We start from the raw sequence: 18,782 nt of genomic DNA, 5'->3' as shown, positions 1-18,782 counted from the left end.
TTGGTGTGGAGAGATAAGACGCATGGAGACCACAGCTAACTTTGGTGTGGAGAGATAAGAGACGCATGGAGACCACAGCTAACTTTGGTGGGGAGAGATAAGACGCATGGAGACCACAGCTAACTTTGGTGTGGAGAGATAAGAGACGCATGGAGACCACAGCTAACTTTGGTGGGGAGAGATAAGACGCATGGAGACCACAGCTAACTTTGGTGTGGAGAGATAAGAAATGCATGGAGACCACAGCTGACTTTGGTGTGGAGAGATAAGAGACGCATGGAGACCACAGCTAACTTTGGTGTGGAGAGATAAGAGATGCATGGAGACCACAGCTGACTTTGGTGTGGAGAGATAAGACGCATGGAGACCACAGCTAACTTTGGTGTGGAGAGATAAGAGACGCATGGAGAACACAGCTAACTTTGGTGTGGAGAGATAAGAGACGCATGGAGACCGCAGCTGACTTTGGTGTGGAGAGATAAGAGACGCATGGAGACCACAACTAACTTTGGTGTGGAGAGATAAGAGACGCATGGAGACCACAGCTAACTTTGGTGTGGAGAGACAAGAGATGCATGGAGACCACAGCTAACTTTGGTGTGGAGAGATAAGTGACGCATGGAGACCACAGCTAACTTTGGTGTGGAGAGATAAGAGACGCATGGAGACCACAGCTGACTTTGGTGTGGAGAGATAAGATGTGTTGATGTGTTGTGAAGACCTTCATCTCTCAAGAGGTAGGAATTTCATGTGTGAGGTAGGCTAACTGTCAAGCAAACTACTAAGTATGAAAGTATAAAAGTTTTCATAGTTGTTAGACAGTTGATCTGTCAAGCCTTCTCTCACTTCAGTTATTGGCAAATGTTTGACCATCCTGAAGCTAAATTGGACTGGTGATCTGTCAGTTGTCTTTTTGTAATGCGACCTATTGTGGCTCAGAATGGTCTGTGGTTGGATTATAGTTGCGAGTGCGACTGATTACATAGCGCACTTGCAATAGGTCTGTCCTGCTTTGCGTGTCTATGGGAGTGCCTGTGCATCTCACACACCCACTGGCATTTCTTTCACACGCGGAGTGGTGTGGAGAGTGGAAAGGGAGAGGGACGGCAGCTGTGCATAGCAGCGGAGGGAGACAGAATCCGAATATCGCTAACCAAGACGCTCGGCTCTTCAATTTGACCTGGTATCATTTTCACGTGATACTAAGCAACGCTTATTGCTAGGATGCCTGTAATTGTATATTACACCTAAAACGGGCCCTTTAATTCGCTTTTGTTTTTTTGTGGGGGGGGGGCGAATGCAACTTTGCATAGGTATTCAATGAAACCTTGCCTTCTCACGTATTCCTATGCTGTTCCTCTTTTAAATGAGATCTGATCATTTATTATTAGAGCAAAAGCCAATTGTGTCAGGAAGAAGAGCGTTTGTTCCTCAAATTGGTCGAGTTACAGTTTCCTCTTCTGTTTTTATACTATAGCCTACTATCAGCTATTCTGCTTGAATCCAGCCTAAAACAGTTTCATCTGCTGAGGATACCCGACTGACTGAGCGGAGATGGGGGTAAGGGCTATTTCCATTCTAATTGGTGTGCGTAACAATGAGTCCATGAATGGATAGCTGTAACCTATGAGGCATGTGTAACGCACCTGAAAGAGAATAAATATCATATTAGAATGGCATAGTCCACCATAGTATTTCGATTGCTTGTGAAACTATGGCAAATTGGTGCGACTTTACTTGCATGACTGTTAAACGTGTGCAGTGTAGCTATGTTGATTCAATGCAATCGCACGAATTACAGTGCAACACCTTTAATTACTGTCTATTCTTTCATTACCTTATATTTTCTTGCCATGTCTGTGTTAAATAGCAACATTACTGACATTGTTATAATCTGTTATCTGCCCTGTTTTCCGAATTGCACCCGAACCGATCCGCGACACACTTCCAATCTTCTCCTCTCCAGACGCCAGTCGGTGCGTCATAATGGAGTTACCAGGAGAGGGGAATCTGTTGTTTCATTCCCGCTCCAAAATGGACATTAATAACGCTAAACATCTGTAGGCTATCGATGGATGGACCTAGATGGATGGACCTCGTGCCAAATTGAAAATAAGCTGTTCTCTAAACCCAAATCCCAAATTAGCCGGATGTTTTTTTTGGGCCATTCACTATTTGGAAACTATATTTCATTGAATTTGAATGGCACATATAGATATTGCCAAGAAGAATTACAATAGGTTAGGCTACCGAAGAAAGGCAATGGTGATGCAGTAAGGATGGCGGACAACCTTATCAATGCTCGACATCTCATTAAATCTAAATAGGTCTAATTCCATTACATTATGAGTCTGGTTGTAATAATTTTGTTTCACGTTTTGACCCCTTGCTTTTATTGCACACTGATGGCCTCCGTGATTGTAATTTGGAATTGATGGGGAGGCGACACGGACACATTCAGAGGGTGGGTGTGGGATACTAAATGCCGATAGATAATATTTGAATTGTCGACCACTTGTTTTATACCCATCCTACAGAGTAATATTTTAAGTCACGGAAGCTGTATAAGTCGTTGCTTATGGATATACCGAAAGGGAATTAGTGGAGAGGTTCGGTTGGCGTACCAATCGGAAGCAGACAGATGCGTCAAAATGGATGCCCAATTCCCCATTTCGATGTAGGTTAGGGAAGTTGTCATAGCCTAATAATCAAGCATGCCAGTGTAACAGAAAACCTTGCTCATTTCCAGTGGCGATTTTGGCACGTACATTTTGGTGGGGCAAAAAAAGATATGTGGGATGCATTCCAGCAAAGCCACTACACTACACAACACAACACTAAACAATACATTAATTGCACTATACCACTGCTACACTTGGCTATCAGCGGAGCCTTGTCTGGCAACTAAACACTTCATTCAGCCTCATTTACTGCCTTTTAAAAATCCATAACTGATATGGCTGACTTGCTTTAACAAATGTGGTTTCTACTGACAATTGAGATGTACACGCTATGGCATAAGGGGACGACAAGCAGATAAGAGGCAATCTGTAATTTTGATTAAGACATTCATTTTGAAATGTGCAGTTACAGAATTCAGAACATGGGCATTCTTACAGTGTTCTCCCTGTACACCAAGTCAGAACCATAGGATAAATAAAGGGGGCATATAAGCAGACAATGAAAGCTCTTATAATATTCAATGATTACATTTCTCAAAAACAGGTTATAGGCTACATGTGCACCACCAAGTTAGAACAGCAGGCGAAATTAAAAGGTGAAAATAGACCAAATTATTAGGGTGAGGCTACTAACAACTTACACAACATACACTTAGTATTACTTTCTTAGCTACAGTATACATACAGTTGAAGTTGGAAGTTTGCATACACCTTAGGTTGGAGTCATTAAAACTCGTTTTTTAACCACTCCACAAATTTCTTGTTAACAAACTATAGTTTTGGCAAGTCGGTTAGGACATCTACTTTGTCATTGACACAAGTAATTTTTCCAACAATTGTTTACAGACAGATTATTTCACTTATAATTCACTGTATCACAATTCCAGTGGGTCAGAAGTTTACATATACTAAGTTGACTGTGCCTTTAAACAGCTTGGAAAATTCCAGAAAATGATGTCATGGCTTCAGAAGCTTCTGATAGGCTAATTGACATCATTTGAGTCAATTGGAGTTGTACCTGTGGATGTATTTCAAGGCCTACCTTCAAAGTCAGTGCCTCTTTGCTTGACATCATGGGAAAATCAAAAGAAATCAGCCAAGACCTAAGAAAAAAAATTGTAGACCTCCACAAGTCTGGTTCATCCTTGGGAGCAATTCTCAAACGCCTGAAGGTACCACGTTCATCTGTAGAAACAATAGTACGCAAGTATAAACACCATGGGACCACGCAGCCGTCATACCGCTCAGGAAGGAGACGCGTTCTGTCTCCTAGAGATGAACGTACTTTGGTGCGATCCCAGAACAACAGCAAAAGACCTGAAGATGCTGGAGGAAACAGGTACAAAAGTATCTATATCCACAGTAAAACGAGTCCTGTATCGACATAACCTGAAAGGCCGCTCAGCAAGGAATTAGCCACTGCACCAAAACCACCATAAAAAAACAGACTACGGTTTGCAACCGTGAAGCACAGGGGTGGCAGCATCATGTTGTGGGGGTGCTTTGCTGCAGGAGGGACTGGTGCACTTCACAAAATAGATGGCTTCATGAGGAAGGAAAATTACGTGGATATATTGATGCAACATCTCAAGACATCAGTCAGGAAGTTAAAGCTTGGTCACAAATGGGTCTTCCAAATCACAATTACCCCAAGCACACTTCCAAAGTTGTGGCAAAATGGCTAAAGGACAACAAAGTCAAGGTATTGGAGTGGCCATCACAAAGCCCTGACCTCAATCCCATAGAAGTGAAAAAGCATGTGCGAGCAAGGAGGCCTACAAACCTGACTCAGTTACACCAGCTCTGTCAGGAGGAATGGGCCAAAATGCACCCAACTTATTGTGGGAAGCTTGTGGAAGACTACTCGAAACGTTTGACCCAAGTTAAACAAGTTAAAAGCAATGCTACCAAATACTAACTGAGTGTATGTAAACTTCTGACCCACTGGGAATGTGATGAAAGAAATAAAAGCTGAAATAAATAATTCTCTCTACTATTATTCTGACATTTCACATTCTTAAAATAACGTGGTGATCCTAACTGACCTAAAACAGGGAATTTTTACTCGGATTAAATGTCAGGAATTATGAAAAACTGATTTTAAATGTATTTGGCTAAGGTGTATGTAAACTTCAGACTTCACCTGTATCTCCCTGGCATGTTACATAATTTATGCAGCAGCATACAATATATTTTTGGACTCACCTTGTGATGAGTGGTCCTCACCACGTGGTCCTTCGTGGGCAAATTTTGTCATCAAACTTTGTCATCAAAGTCTGGCATTCTCTGGATTTATGGTGCTTTCAAGACAACTGGGAACTCGAAGGAAAAAAAAGTTAAATCATGATGACATCAGTGATCTTCAGGTAATAGCTCTAGAAAGAGGCCCGAGTTTCCAATTTCAAATTCTGAGTTGGATGAAAGTTCAAAACGTATTTTCCCAGTCGTAGCTTGTTTTTCCTGAGTTCCCAGTTGTTTTGAACTCACTAAAGTCATATTTTGCAGTTCCAAGTTACAGTGGTTTTGAGCGAGGCACAAATCATGCTTCATTTACGGTATGTTGATGTTTATAATTTTTAACTAGGAAAAGAGACCCTTAATCTTAGACTTGGGACCACACATTCACTCCACCGAATAGCAGGCTAATGATTGCTTTGCAATGCTTGCAGTTAGCCACTGATTCCTTCCAAACCACTCATTGTTGAATTTGCAATTTCCAGCTTGTTGTGTAATGTTTATGTCCAATGGCCGATGAGCACAGATACATTTTATCTGTAATTTATCTTCATTATTTCTCTTCATATGACAAGGATTAAAAAGGATTTGCCAGTAGATTGTCGACTTGATTCATGATGATGACTGCTAGCTAAGATTTTGAAATTATGATGCCAGTCAAAGCTTCTGTAGATATAACGTGATTTGATGTAATTGCATATGTGGCCAATGAAATTGAGCCTTCTTGGATGGGCATTTCTAATGTAACTCTATGGCAGCACCCAAGGGGCTTGAATTTTCGAGCTCTACCCTGAGATTTGGTGGTGACGTAGTGTCCCCATGAGTGACAGAACACTGAGCCAATCACGGCGCCACGCTCCGTATTTTCTGCTGCCTTGCCCCACCACCACAGAAAGCACTGAGCTAGGCTGAAACACCTGCATTTTGGAGCTGCCTTACTCAAGAAAACATAAAAGAGACCATGTTTGTATGCGGCTTTATTAACTCAATGATATATATATATTTTTTTTTTACATTATTTGCAAACTGATATGTGATATGTATTAATGCCAAAATAACATGCAATACAGGCAAGCCCCCAAAAATTCCCTGCCCCACCTGCCCCAAATGACGGGTCGCCACTGCTCATTTCATTTCTATCTGACACAGACTGCCAAAGTCCTATTGATTAGCCATGGCAAAAAATACAAAATGTTCCAATCCATCATTGTATAGCCTGCCTTAAACCGATGATGTCATGATTCATGGTTTGTGATGAAATATGTTCCGTGCTATCCAGGATCCTTTGGACGTCCCTACCCCATTGAAATTTAAAATGGTTAAGGTTAGGGTTAAGATTATGGTTAGGGTAAGGGTTAAAGTTAGGGTTAGGGTTTATGCTAGGCAATTCCAAAGGATACTGAATAGCACTGGCCAATGAAATACACTGGCCCTTATTCCTTTAGTTGGACCTAATTTGGGGCGACAGTTGATCTCACGGGATGAGTATTAAGGCTATCATCAGTCTACTTGAAATGGTGTCACGCTGTCATGGTCGTAATGCCCGTCGGATAGCCGGAGAGGGGGACCGTGTACAACTCAATCATTTTCACACTTCAAAGAGGGAGTCTGGCCAGAGCGAGAGGAAACTCCCATACTAGGGCTAGGATTCGTTGACATACCGCCATGGGGGGATAAAAACGGGGTGGTCAGGTTTATAAATGGTTGTACTTGACAAGACACCAAGGCCATCCAAATCAATCAATCAATAGAGGCTGGCCCAGGGACAAAATATGGGAGAAGGTCAGCCATTGTATTAGGCCTTGTGGTGGAGTGGTTCTTGCCAGAGACACAGATTTGAGATGATACCCCATAGAATGAGGGAGGGTCCTGACGGAGATGAAGAATGTGGGAGGGAGGAAAGATAGCAGGGAAGTCTCTGTGGTGAGCAGTGGTGGGAAAAGTATCCAATTGTCATACTTGTGTAAAAGTAAATTTACCTTAAAAGAAAATGACTTGAGTAAAAGTCACCCAGGAAAATACTACCTGAGTAAAAATCTAAAAGTATTTGGTTTTAAATATATTTAAGTATCAAAAGTAAATGTAAATGCTAAAATATACTTAAGTATCAAAAGTAAAAGTATAAAGCATTATTACGTTTCAGGTAAGACCCGAATGCAGACTGTGTCGAAGTAACAATGTTTATTACAACAACAGGGGCAGGCAAACGACAGGTCAAGGCAGGCAGGGGTCGATAATCCAGAGTAGTGGGGCAAAAGTACAGGACGGCAGGCAGGCTCAGGGTCAGGGCGGACAGAAAAGGTAAAACCGGGAAAAACAGGAACAATCAAGAGACAGGAACAGAGGGAAGAACGTTGTTAGGCTTGACGAAACAAAACGAACTGGCAACAGACAAACAGAGAACACAGGTATAAATACATAGGGGATAATGGGGAAAATGGGCAACACCTGGAGGGGGGTGGAGACAAGCACGAAGACAGGTGAAACCGATCAGGTGTGACAAGCATTTAAAATTCCTTATATTAAGCAAACCAGACAGTTCCATTTTTTAAATGTATGTATAGCCAGGGGCACACTCCAACCCTCAGACATCATTTACAAATGAAACGTGTGTTTAGTGAGTCCGCCAGAATGACCAGGGATGTTCTTTTGATAGCTGTATGAAATTGGACCATTTTCGTGTCCTGCTAAGCATTCAAAATGTAACGAGTACTTTTGGGTGTCATGGAAAATGTATGGAATATTGCAGTGCTAGCTGTGCCACTAGAGATTCTGGGTTCGAGTCCAGGCTCTGTTGCAGCTGGCCGTGACCAGGAGACCCATGGGGCGGCGCACAATTGGGTTAGGGGAGGGTTTGGCCGGCAGGGATGTCATTGTCCCATCGCGCACTAGCGACTCCTGAGGCGGGCCGGGCGCAGTGCACGCTGACACGGTCGCCAGGTGTACGGTGTTTCCTCCGACACATTGGTGCAGCTGGCTTCAGGGTTAAGTGTGCATTGTGTCAGGAAGCAGTGCGGCTTGGTTGGGTTGTGTTTCGGGTGACGCACGGCTCTCAACGTTCGCCTACCCCGAGTCCGTACGGGAGTTGCAGTGATGAGACAAGACTGTAACTACCAATTGGATACCATGAAACGGGTGAAAAAGGTGTAAAACATTTTTTTATAATAATAAAAAAGATTGATGAGGGAAAAAACAATTGAATCCATTTCAGAATTAGGCTGTAATGTAGAAGGGTCTTGGTCAGCCATTGTTATGATTGATGGCTGAGAAGAAGAGTGATGGCTAGATTATGTCTTCTGTTTTCTTTCCTCCATGGCTGCCATTAATGTCCTTGGTGTTGGCTGTGGATGAATAACCAATCCCAGGGCTTCTTTGGGAGGCTGCTGTGGATGATGGAATGTGTTTGTGTGTGTGTGTGTATGTATGTATGTATGTATGTATGTATGTATGTATGTATGTATGTATGTATGTATGTATGTATGTATGTATGTATGTATGTATGTACTGCATGTATGTATGTATGTACTGCATGTATGTGTGAGACAGAACAGGGGGGCAGTTCTGCTATATGTATACAGTAATCTGCAGTGACTACTGCATATAGCCTGCCCTATACAGTGCATTCAGAAAGTATTCAGACCCCTTGACTTTTCCAAATTTTCTTATGTTACAGCCTTATTCTAAAATGGAATAAATAATTTTTTCCCCTCATCAATCTACATACATTACCCCATAATGACAAAGAAAAAACAGGTTTTAAGATTTGATTTTCAAATTGATAATTTTTTAAAAACTCAAATATCACATGTACATAAGTATTCAGACTCTTTATTCAGTACTTTGTTGAAGCACCTTTGGCAGCGATTACAGCCTCGGGTCTTCTTGGGTATGACGCTACAAGCTTGGCACACCTGTATTTGGGGAGTTTCTCCCATTATTCTCTGCAGATCCTCTCAAGCTCTGTCAGGTTGGATGGGGAGCGTCTCTGCACGGCCATTTTCAGGACTCTCCAGAGATGTTCGATAGGATTCAAGTCCGGGCTCTGGCTGGGCCACTCAAGGAAATTCAGAGACTAGGCCCGAAGCCACTCCTGCGTTGTCTTGGCTGTGTGCTTAGGGTCGTTGTCCTGATGGAAGGTGAACCTCCGCCCCAGTCTGAGGTCCTGCGTGCTCTGGAACAGGTTTTCATCAAGGATCTCTCTGTACTTTGCTCCATTCATCTTTCCCTCGATCCTGACTGGTCTTACAATCCCTGCCACTGAAAACATCCCCACAGCATGATGCTGCCACCACCTTGCTTCACCATAGGGATGGTGCCAGGTTTCCTCCAGATATAACGCTTGGCATTTAGGCCAATAAGTTCAATCTTGGTTTCATCACACCAGAGAATCTTGGCTCTCCTGGTCTGAGAGTCCTTTAGGTGCCTTTTGGCAAACTCCAAGCGGGCTGTCATGTGCCTTTTACTGAGGAGTGGCTTCCATCTGGCCACTCTACCATAAAGGCCTGATTGGTGGAGTGCTGCAGAGATGGTTGTCCTTCTGGAAGGTTCTCCCATCTCCACAGAGGAACTCTGGAGCGCTTTCAGAGTGACCATCTGGTTCTTGGTCACCTCCCTGACCAAGGCCTTTCTCCCCCGATTTCTCAGTTTGGCCGGGCGGCCAGCTTTAGGAAGAGTCTTGGTGGTTCTAAACTTCTTCCATTTAAGAATGATGGAGGCCACTGTGTTCTTGGGGACCTTCAATACTGCAGAAATGTTTTTGTACCCTTTCCCAGATCTGTGCATCCACATAATCCTGTCTCGGAGCTCTATGGACAATTCCTTCCACCTCATGGCTTGGCTTTTACTCTGACATGGACTGTCAACTGTGGGACCTTATATAGACAGGTGTGTGTCTTTCCAAATCATGTCCAATAAATTGTATTTACCACAGGTGGACTCCAATGATCAATGGAAACAGGATGCTCCTGAGCTCAAGTTCGAGTCTCATGTCAAAGGGTTTGAATAGTTATGTAAATAAGGTATTTCAGTTTTTTTTTGTTGCTACATTTGCAAATGTTATAATGAGGTATTGTGTGTAGATTGATGAGAATGTTTATTTATTTAATCAATTTTTAGAATAAGGCTGTAACGTAACAAAATGTGAAAAAGTCAAGAGGTCTGAATACTTTCCGAATGCGCTGTATGTAATGTGTAACGTTTCTTGACAGCATCCGCTAAGTTATAGGACCTGTATTGGTTTGTCTCCTCTCAATCAATGTCTGATTTATTGAACTAGTCTGGAATCTGAATAACCTGAGGACAGCCAATAAGCCACATGGTCTCCACTTTGATGAACACAGCAAGTGTCTTAGTATGTCCATGATATAGCTCTCATTTGCATTCTCCTCCCCGCCCCTCCTCTATTGTGATTGGTTGAGCAACACCCTTGCCCCAATTGTCAATCCAATAAATCAGTTTCAGTTGTACAATGGGTGTACAACCATTATGCATCAGTCTATGTTGGTTAAACGTTAGCCTATACTAGAGTACAACATTTACGTTTTATAGACATCAAAGTAACACTTTCTGTATCTGTCCAAAAATCTCAATACAGAATTTCTAAATCATTCTACATTGAGATTCTGAGATGGAATGTTTTTCACATTGATTAAGACAATGTTGAAAATTCTAACATTGCTGCATGTTGCTTATCGTCATGACCAATACACAACCATACAGTACCCCCCCCCCCCCCCCCCCCCCCCCCACACACACAAAAAAAGGGGTGACATTGCATTCAAAGTTGCGTTCAAATGCAGCGGTGTGTCAAGGCGTTGGTGACGGGAGGAGCTCCTTGTATGTATGAGTCACCAGTGCCACTGGAGAGGGTGACTATGGACCGTTGAATAATGCAGTCCTGTCAAAAGGCCTATAGGCCTATCTCATCTGCGTTGATGGGACCTCTTGTTTCCTGCATGTCTGGTTTCCAACAGCTGTGTGTGTGTGCGTGTGTGTGTGTGTGTGTGTGTGTGTGTGTGTGTGTGTGTGTGTGTGTGTGTGTGTGTGTGTGTGTGTGTGTGTGTGTGTGTGTGTGTGTGTGTGTGTGTGTGTGTGTGTGTTCCATACTGCTCTAATGTACGTCAGGGATATCCAATAAACCATGTCTTAGTAGTGGAAGGCCGTCATTGATTTCCATGTATGGCAAACATGACATCACTTCCTGTCAGAGGTGTGAACATTGGCTTTTACTGGTTTTCCTTCAGGGTAAATAGAACAGCTTGGTGATGCATCAGTTAAATGGTGGTCAATTAAATTAATATTTCTTAACAGTCCAGGGATTGGCCGTTGCCAGGAAACGAGCCAGGTCTGTCAATCTCATTCAGTCAATAGTAGCCATTTTGGTCATACCAGTTTGACCAGTGGGCTTAGAGATATGAGGTGTAGGATTAAAGCAAGAGGAGAGATGAGTAGGCTTTCTAGAAGTTAATGAGTGAAGTGAAATGCCATTCAACCCATATGCAGCCCTGTCTTAAAGCACAGTCAAACAGCGAGGGCGATCAAACTTAACATCATATGCTTAACGCTATCACATGCTGAACACTATCAAGTAAACGATGTACTTACATCAATGTATCTCATTTGATGAAAGCCCCTACCCCACCACACTGGATGAACCGATCAGAGAAAAGAGAGAGACAGATGGGTAGGCTTCTGGGGAGGGGGCAATGTAGGGATGGGAGGGAAGGATGGATGGATGATGGAGGGGGGAGGAGAGGGAGCAGGGGGGGTCTCTGGTCAGTGTGCGTCAGTGTTTTCTAGGTCGATCCACTGATCGGTCTGTAGTGATAATCTGCTTCTCTGTGAAAGAGAGGTCTGTGGTCTACAGGATCTAGTCTGTGGCAAAGCACTCTGAAATATTCTAGGGCAGGTCTGCACTGGTACGGAAACTGTACTTCCTCTTTCTTGGGTATCAACACTTGTTTCATAGGAAACTACAGGTTAAACACAGCTCCTGCAACCCTGTGGCCTATTTTCTAGCCTGTGGCATGCATTCTGAAATTCAAAGTGAGTAAAGATAAAGTTAACTATATTTCCTGGTTACCAATTGTTGTGTAGGAAATTACAGATGAAACAGCTTTAATCTGCATACCTGTAGGCTACAAGTACCATAGACTACTGCTGGTGTATTGAGATAAGGCGTTATGCTCAGCCCAAATTCCTAGTGTCTGAGACAAGGAGTTCGGATCTAGAATCAGGTCCCGCCTTTCAATGTAATCTCATTCATCATGATCTAAAACTGATCCTATATCAGCACTCATATACTCTGAGAATTTCTTCTTAGAAATTCCTCAGGTAGAGCCTGTACCAAAGTGCAAGCAGTGGTTAGTGCTGAGCAGGGGTCCTTCTAATGAACAAGGCGGGCTAGTGTGTGCCTGAGTGGGAAGACTCTTGGGCATCAGCCTTGACTATGAATGGATGTGTGGGCTACACGTGTGTGTAGTGGGCTGGGGGCAGAGAGGGAATAGCCAATGGCATTGAGCGAGGAAGCAGTCAATATCACGAGTGGATGGTTGTATAATTGTCTGTATTGGTGCATATGTTATTAATCCACAGAATGACTGGGTAAAAAAGGATGTGTGTGAATGGGTGAGTAAATGACTCAGTGATTGGGCTTGTGGTGCTGGATGTAGGGTCCAGTCTGAAACCTGTGTTCAAATCCCACCGCTGCCACAAACGGTAGGTGGTTGAGTGACTTTGGGATGAATCCCAACATGAGAAAGGTTTACACAACTCAAAGTTTCCCTTGAATCATGCACTCTTTTCAGAATTATCCAGCTCTTTGTGAGCAAGGGAATGAGTGAATACGTGTAAGTGATAGAAGATAGGGGAGAGAAAAAAATGGAGTAGAAGGTGAAAGCGATTAAGAGAGATAGTGGTAGAACATCAGAATGATAGAAGACGAGAGAGAGAGCGAGAGAGAGGGAATAAAAGAGAGTAAGGATTACTATACTGTTCAGTGGGTTTGTCCTATACTGTAGTAAACAGTGGTAATCCCACCTCCTGCTCCAAATCTTCCCACTATCCTTCTTATGACATATGGCTTACAATCACATCACTCACGCACACACACAAACACACACATGCGCAAACACAAACGGGGACACGCTCACACATAGAGCTTCACACCGACCCAACATCATACTGAATCACGTACACAGATACTGAATACTTCATATACAAATAAGTAAAGGCACGCATACACACACGCTTACACCTACCATTACAATAACAGCCATACTGTACAACAACACCTCACACACAATATGGTCTAGTATCTCGGTCGCTATATCATCTTAATGATTATCAGTAATTGCAAGTGGATTCTAATAGAAACAAGAGCGCAGACTAACAGGATGTTGGGGGTTTACCAAAATAGAAAACAAACACAAACCGTTGCCATGGCAGACAAAAGTCTGGATTAAACCTACAGATAAGGGCCCCCACAAATGTTTCTTCTCACCCCCTCCCCTCTGCCTTTTCAAATTTAATTTGAGAGCAAAGGGATTTAAGTGGATTATCAGCATAGTCAGTCAGTGGTAGGCTAGGCAACTGTGGGGTTTAGTGGATGACATTTTGGCTCTACTGTGGAAGACTCAGGGGTACTTCCTGGTTTGTGTGTGTTAGATTCTGGCAGATGTAGTAGGAAGATGAACCACCAAAGGCTCCTGTGATGCATATCTTGTAAAATGTCAAGCTGCGGGATTTAGCTCTGATACAATGATTTGGAGTAGTTTCATAGGACAGGTTATATATCCATATCTGCATGCTTTTGAATCTCTCCCCTGAGTGGCAATGTCTAGTCTTTGATCAAGCGATGCAGACTGTAATTCAGCCATGAAACGTGATTACCTTGTGGACTGCACAAGATGGATACAGCGTGAATGTATCAGGTGACGAAACCCAAAGGCCGCTCATAGTGTATTTTACTGTCTTACTGTGATTGAATAGAGACCCTAAAGTTGAGACGATACATTGCCACTTGTATGTATTAGGACAATATGGCACATAATGGCACAGATAGGCACATACAGTGCATTTGGAAAGCCATGATGTGCTCCAACTCCCCAACCGACTCGGGAGGCGAAAGTCGAGTCATGCGTCCTCCGAAACATGACCCGCCAAACCGCGCTTCTTAACACCCGCCCGCTTAACCTGGAAGCCAGCCGCACCAATGTGTCGGAGGAAACACCGTTCAACTGACGACCGGGGTCAGCCTGCAGGCGCCCAGCCCGCCACAAGGAGTCGCTAGAGTGAGATGAGTCAAGTAAAGACCCCGGCCAAACCCTCCCCTAACCCAGACAACGCTGGGCCAATTGTGCGCGGCCCTGTGGGACTCCCAATCGCGGCCGGTTGTGATACAGCCCGGGATCGAACCAGGGCTGTTGTGACGCCTCTAGCACTGCGATGCAGTGCCTTAGAAATCTGTTCGACTTGGGAGACCCACCAGTTTTTTTAAATATTTAATTCATTTGCAAACATTTAAAAAAAAAATGGTTTTGCTTTGTCAGTCTGGGGTATTGTGTGTAGATTGATGAGGGAAAAAAACAATTGAATCAATTTTATAATAAGGCTGTAATGTAACAAAATGTGGGAAAAGTCAAGGGGTCTGAATACTTTCCAAATACACTGTATGTGTGTTTCTTTGAAGAGTGTAACTGTTTGTTTAAATCATTTTGTATGCCGTTATTCCATCTTCTATCTGTCTTGGGTGTCATTGTACTCTGTGACATTTTCAAACCCATCCATAACAACTACTTTTGGTCATACAGTGTTCAAGAGGCATGTAAACACATACACGCACATATAAGGCACATAGTTTAGTAGGTCTATCATTGACCAATTCTCCTCTCAGGACGTTCTCAGGACTTGCTGTGGTCCGTAGTCTCCCTGATCATCATGGCCCCTGGAGCCACAGGGCCACTGTCATGCGCTTTCCATAGAGACGACCATGTGAGGTCCCTCTCACTGCTGCCACTGTGGCACTGTACTCTCACAAGGCTCGCATTGTCCACGGAGGAGAGAAAGAGGGAGGGATGTGAAGAGAGTTTGGGAGAGAGAGAGAGATGAAAGGAGAGAAAGAAACAGTGAAATAGAGGGTGGGTGTGGAGGGAGTAATAGAGGGTGGGTGTGGAGGGAGTAATTGAGGGAGGGAACGGTAGAGGAAGAAAGCATGTTTGGGTGCCTTTTCATTGTGTAGGAAATCATTAACTCATCACTTACTGTTAAATAGGGAGCTTTTAGCAGTCTTAAGGGAAACGAAGCAGCAGGAGGCAGGTGGGTACATGTGGTTAGATTTATTTACAAAATGGTGCTAATGTTCCAAAGTGACGTTGATCACTGTACGTATTTACAAAGTTCCCACTTCAAGCTTCAATATTTAAAAGAAAAAGCCTTCAATCGGGTTAACAAAAAAAAAAAGATTTACCATAAAAGACACAGGTCTGGCCTTTCCTGTTGAGATACCAAAACCGATCTGACAAGAAAATCCCAAAATGGGTGTTTACTGTGAATACGCTTGGTCACTCCTTGTCTCAATGACAGAAATGCATTTTAATGTTGGGAAACATAAACATTTTCAACTGAGAAATGAAAGTCTCAAATGGTGGGAATTTGGATAGTGCACTACATATAGGACACGTCTAGTTTTAAACCATAACCAATTGGTCCTGATTAGACAAAACCTTCCATTCTGGACCATTTTATACATGCATCCTCCTGGCTGTTATACCTTCATCATTTTCATGTGGAATACACAAAGCTAGAGTGGAAAATATTTAGGGAGCTATGCCCAATCATATAATTATGGGAGCCTTGCACTTCATTCTCTGTTTGCTTGTTTGATTGTGGCCTACACTCAAGTAGCTAACAGTGATATTGTGGGTTATCTGAGTGCATGAATTCCTATGTAATTGTGGCTTTAGCTTGTGGTGCACGTAGGATACCAGCTGGCACCAGGAAGCCCACTTCACTGCCATACTCAAAGTTACTACGGCAGCATTGAGGCATTCACAGTCTAAAATGGTGGTTTTGGGATTAGCTGACCCACACGGTGTATTAACCCAACCTTTTTCTATGTAAAATATGGACTAGTCAGGGATCTGTGTTCTGAGACTCTCTTTGTTTGTCTCGCAGTATGGACGGTCAGACAGCTACCGCGTGGCCACCACGACGGAGAAGGACGAGAAGGAGTCCCCCAAGAAGGCGGACTCCAAGGCAGACAAGAAGACCAAGGACATGGAGGAATTGAAGAAGGAAGTTCCCTTGGTATGTAGTGCATCATTCCTACTTCCTGTTTCCTGTCAGTGCACCGTGGCCTAGAGCAGTGTGTCCTGCGACCGGCACTGGTCCCTGGGATGTTGCTAACTGGTCCCTCAGATGGTTAGCTGAAACCAATTTAGATTCATCTAGAGTGCTAGTTTTAGCCCAAGGAGAAAGGACCATAACTTGCCGGACACTGGTATAATAAAAGTTTGAGAAACACTATCCTAAAGAGCACCCACTGGGCACAGACATCAATTCAACGTCTATTCCACGTTGGTTCAACGTAATTTCATTGAAATGACATGGAAATAACGTTGATTCAACCAGTGTGTTCCCAGCGGGCAGTCTTTATGTATTCTGTTTGGGACAGCAACAAAGTTGTTAATAAATGACTTCTCAGATGTTTGGACAATGGATTTGGGCAGCCTGTATTCCTGAAAATCTATTTTATTTTTGGCAGTAAATGAATCTCATGGGTGTCAAGCAAAGGAAATTGTTTTTTGTTGTTGGTACGAATAGTAGTTTGTGGCGAGAGGCACTTCCAATATAAACTAATCCTGTTTGAAGAAGATTTACTCTTTTATGAGGCATAAGGCCAAACCATGAGGATATTAATATCCCTCTGAAACACAGCTGGAAAATGTCTCCAGCGCTATTCACAATATATATTTGCAAGAATGTAGTTAAAACTAGAGATTTATTCAATGTTTTCAACTTTTCTCTTATAGACGGAACACAAGATGTCCATCGAGGAGGTATGCCAGAAGTACTCTACCGACATAGTCCAGGTACGTTCATCACCTCAAGACTTTTCCCAAAACCTGTGTTGGGGTTTTTAAAACGAAACATATTGGAACATTAATGGTAATATCAGTTGTCACACAAAATATCAGCCAATCCCTCTCCCTCCTCACTCACCCCCTCTTCCAGGGTCTGACCAATGCTAAGGCCGCTGAGTACCTGGCTCGTGACGGCCCCAACGCCCTCACGCCTCCCCCCACCACCCCCGAGTGGGTCAAGTTCTGTCGCCAGCTGTTCGGTGGCTTCTCCATCCTGCTGTGGACCGGCGCCATCCTCTGTTTCCTGGCCTACGCCATCCAGGCCGCCACCGAGGACGAGCCCGCAGGAGACAATGTGAGTGACAGAACCACACAAAATGGCCACCATTATCACTTGGCAGGGGACAAAGGGATGCAAGGTTATAGATGGCCTTTTGGTTTCAGCTTAATGTAGTGTTTCCAAAATGTGGCATTAGGATTCAACTTGGGAGGTTGTGGCTGATTCTTACTTGGCACTAAAATATTTGGGAAACTCTATGACTTGGTGAACAAGGAAGTGTCTAGTGTCTAGTGTCTAGTGTTGAGATGAGTCAGAGTCCCATGTGTTTCTTAGATCCAGCTATATGGTTCAACCAACCCTAAATGAATGGGGAGTATAGGCACCATCTAAAATGATTAATGGTTAAACAATATTTCTCTCTCTCCTTGCTCTCTCTCTCCAGTTGTACCTGGGTAATACTAAATGAGGCATTTGAATTTCCACGAATTTCATTGAATTTATCAATGATTTATTTCCTCTCCTATATATTTTCCATTAATTCAAAGTCAAATTCAAATTATTCTGCATCCTGTGTACTATTTCAATAAAAATGTAAGAACTGAATTTGAATTGATCAGCCATTCTCAATTCAAATCTGAATTGACCCCAACCCTGCATGGCATGTGGCATTTTAGATTCAGCCATATAGTTCAACCAAACCTAAATGAATTAAAAAGCTAGGCACCATATTAACATTATCAAACAATGAAGTTATATTTTTCCCAGCAAACAGTGAACGTTCCTGCAACGTTAGGTAACGTTCCAATGGAGTCCCAATTTGTTTTTCAGATAACTTTAGCATGACAACATCCCATGAATGCTTTTTAAATGTCCTGGGAAAATGTTATTTGATAAACATTAGTAGAAGGACATAATAGTTATTTTACATTTACATTTAAGTTATAAGAACGTTTGTATCAAATGTTCCAATACTGTTTGTTTTTTACATCGTTTGCTGCGTTCTCTCTCTCCAGTTGTACCTGGGTATCGTTCTCTCGGCTGTGGTCATCATCACCGGCTGTTTCTCCTACTTCCAGGAGGCAAAGAGCTCCAAAATCATGGAGTCCTTCAAGAACATGGTGCCCCAGGTAAACAAACCTCTTCTTAGACCTTACCACCCTATCCTATTATCTCCTACATTGCCACCAGTTATAGCAGGGTTCCTCAACTGGCGGCCAGCAAGCTGAATTTGGCCAGCAGTTGATTTTATTTGCCCCCCAAGTTTTCTGACCCAAAAATATATATGTATTTAACAAAATCGCGACATGAAAGACTGTAAAACAAAAACAAATCAACTCCAAGTGATTTTAATTCTGGAAATCTGTTAAAAATATTCCCAGACATAGTATAGAGATATGTGTGATCACATACAAATGTAAGCAAGGTTTAAAATGATCATGTATTAGTCAAATGTTATAACTGTTTGGGCATCTTGCGTTCAATTTGCAGTGTACAAATTATTTATAA

General features: G+C 42.9%; 1 protein-coding gene across 3 annotated transcripts in view; it reads left to right on the top strand.

Annotated features, from left to right (window-relative positions):
* The first annotated feature begins 1,041 nt into the window (after window positions 1-1,041).
* LOC106588414 (sodium/potassium-transporting ATPase subunit alpha-3) overlaps window positions 1,042-18,782 on the top strand; it is a 34,297-nt gene continuing 16,556 nt past the window's right edge. Inside the window, exons 1-6 of one of the 3 annotated variants that reach the window (XM_014177362.3) lie at window positions 1,042-1,183; window positions 1,478-1,560; window positions 16,089-16,220; window positions 16,946-17,005; window positions 17,148-17,351; window positions 18,290-18,403. In XM_014177362.3, the coding sequence (XP_014032837.1) occupies window positions 1,555-1,560; window positions 16,089-16,220; window positions 16,946-17,005; window positions 17,148-17,351; window positions 18,290-18,403 (516 nt within the window). In that variant the 5' untranslated portion in view covers window positions 1,042-1,183; window positions 1,478-1,554. Of the gene's footprint in view, window positions 1,561-16,088; window positions 16,221-16,945; window positions 17,006-17,147; window positions 17,352-18,289; window positions 18,404-18,782 lie in introns of all 3 variants that reach the window. The other 2 variants (XM_014177361.3, XM_082970011.1) reach the window with 2 other exon arrangements.

The sequence above is a fragment of the Salmo salar genome, chromosome 27 (assembly GCF_965601325.2).
Source record: "Salmo salar chromosome 27, fSalSal1, whole genome shotgun sequence".
In the NCBI taxonomy this organism is placed as follows: domain Eukaryota; kingdom Metazoa; phylum Chordata; class Actinopteri; order Salmoniformes; family Salmonidae; genus Salmo; species Salmo salar.
Note: the sequence above shows the minus strand (reverse complement) of the source record. Positions and strands in the feature narration are given on the sequence as shown.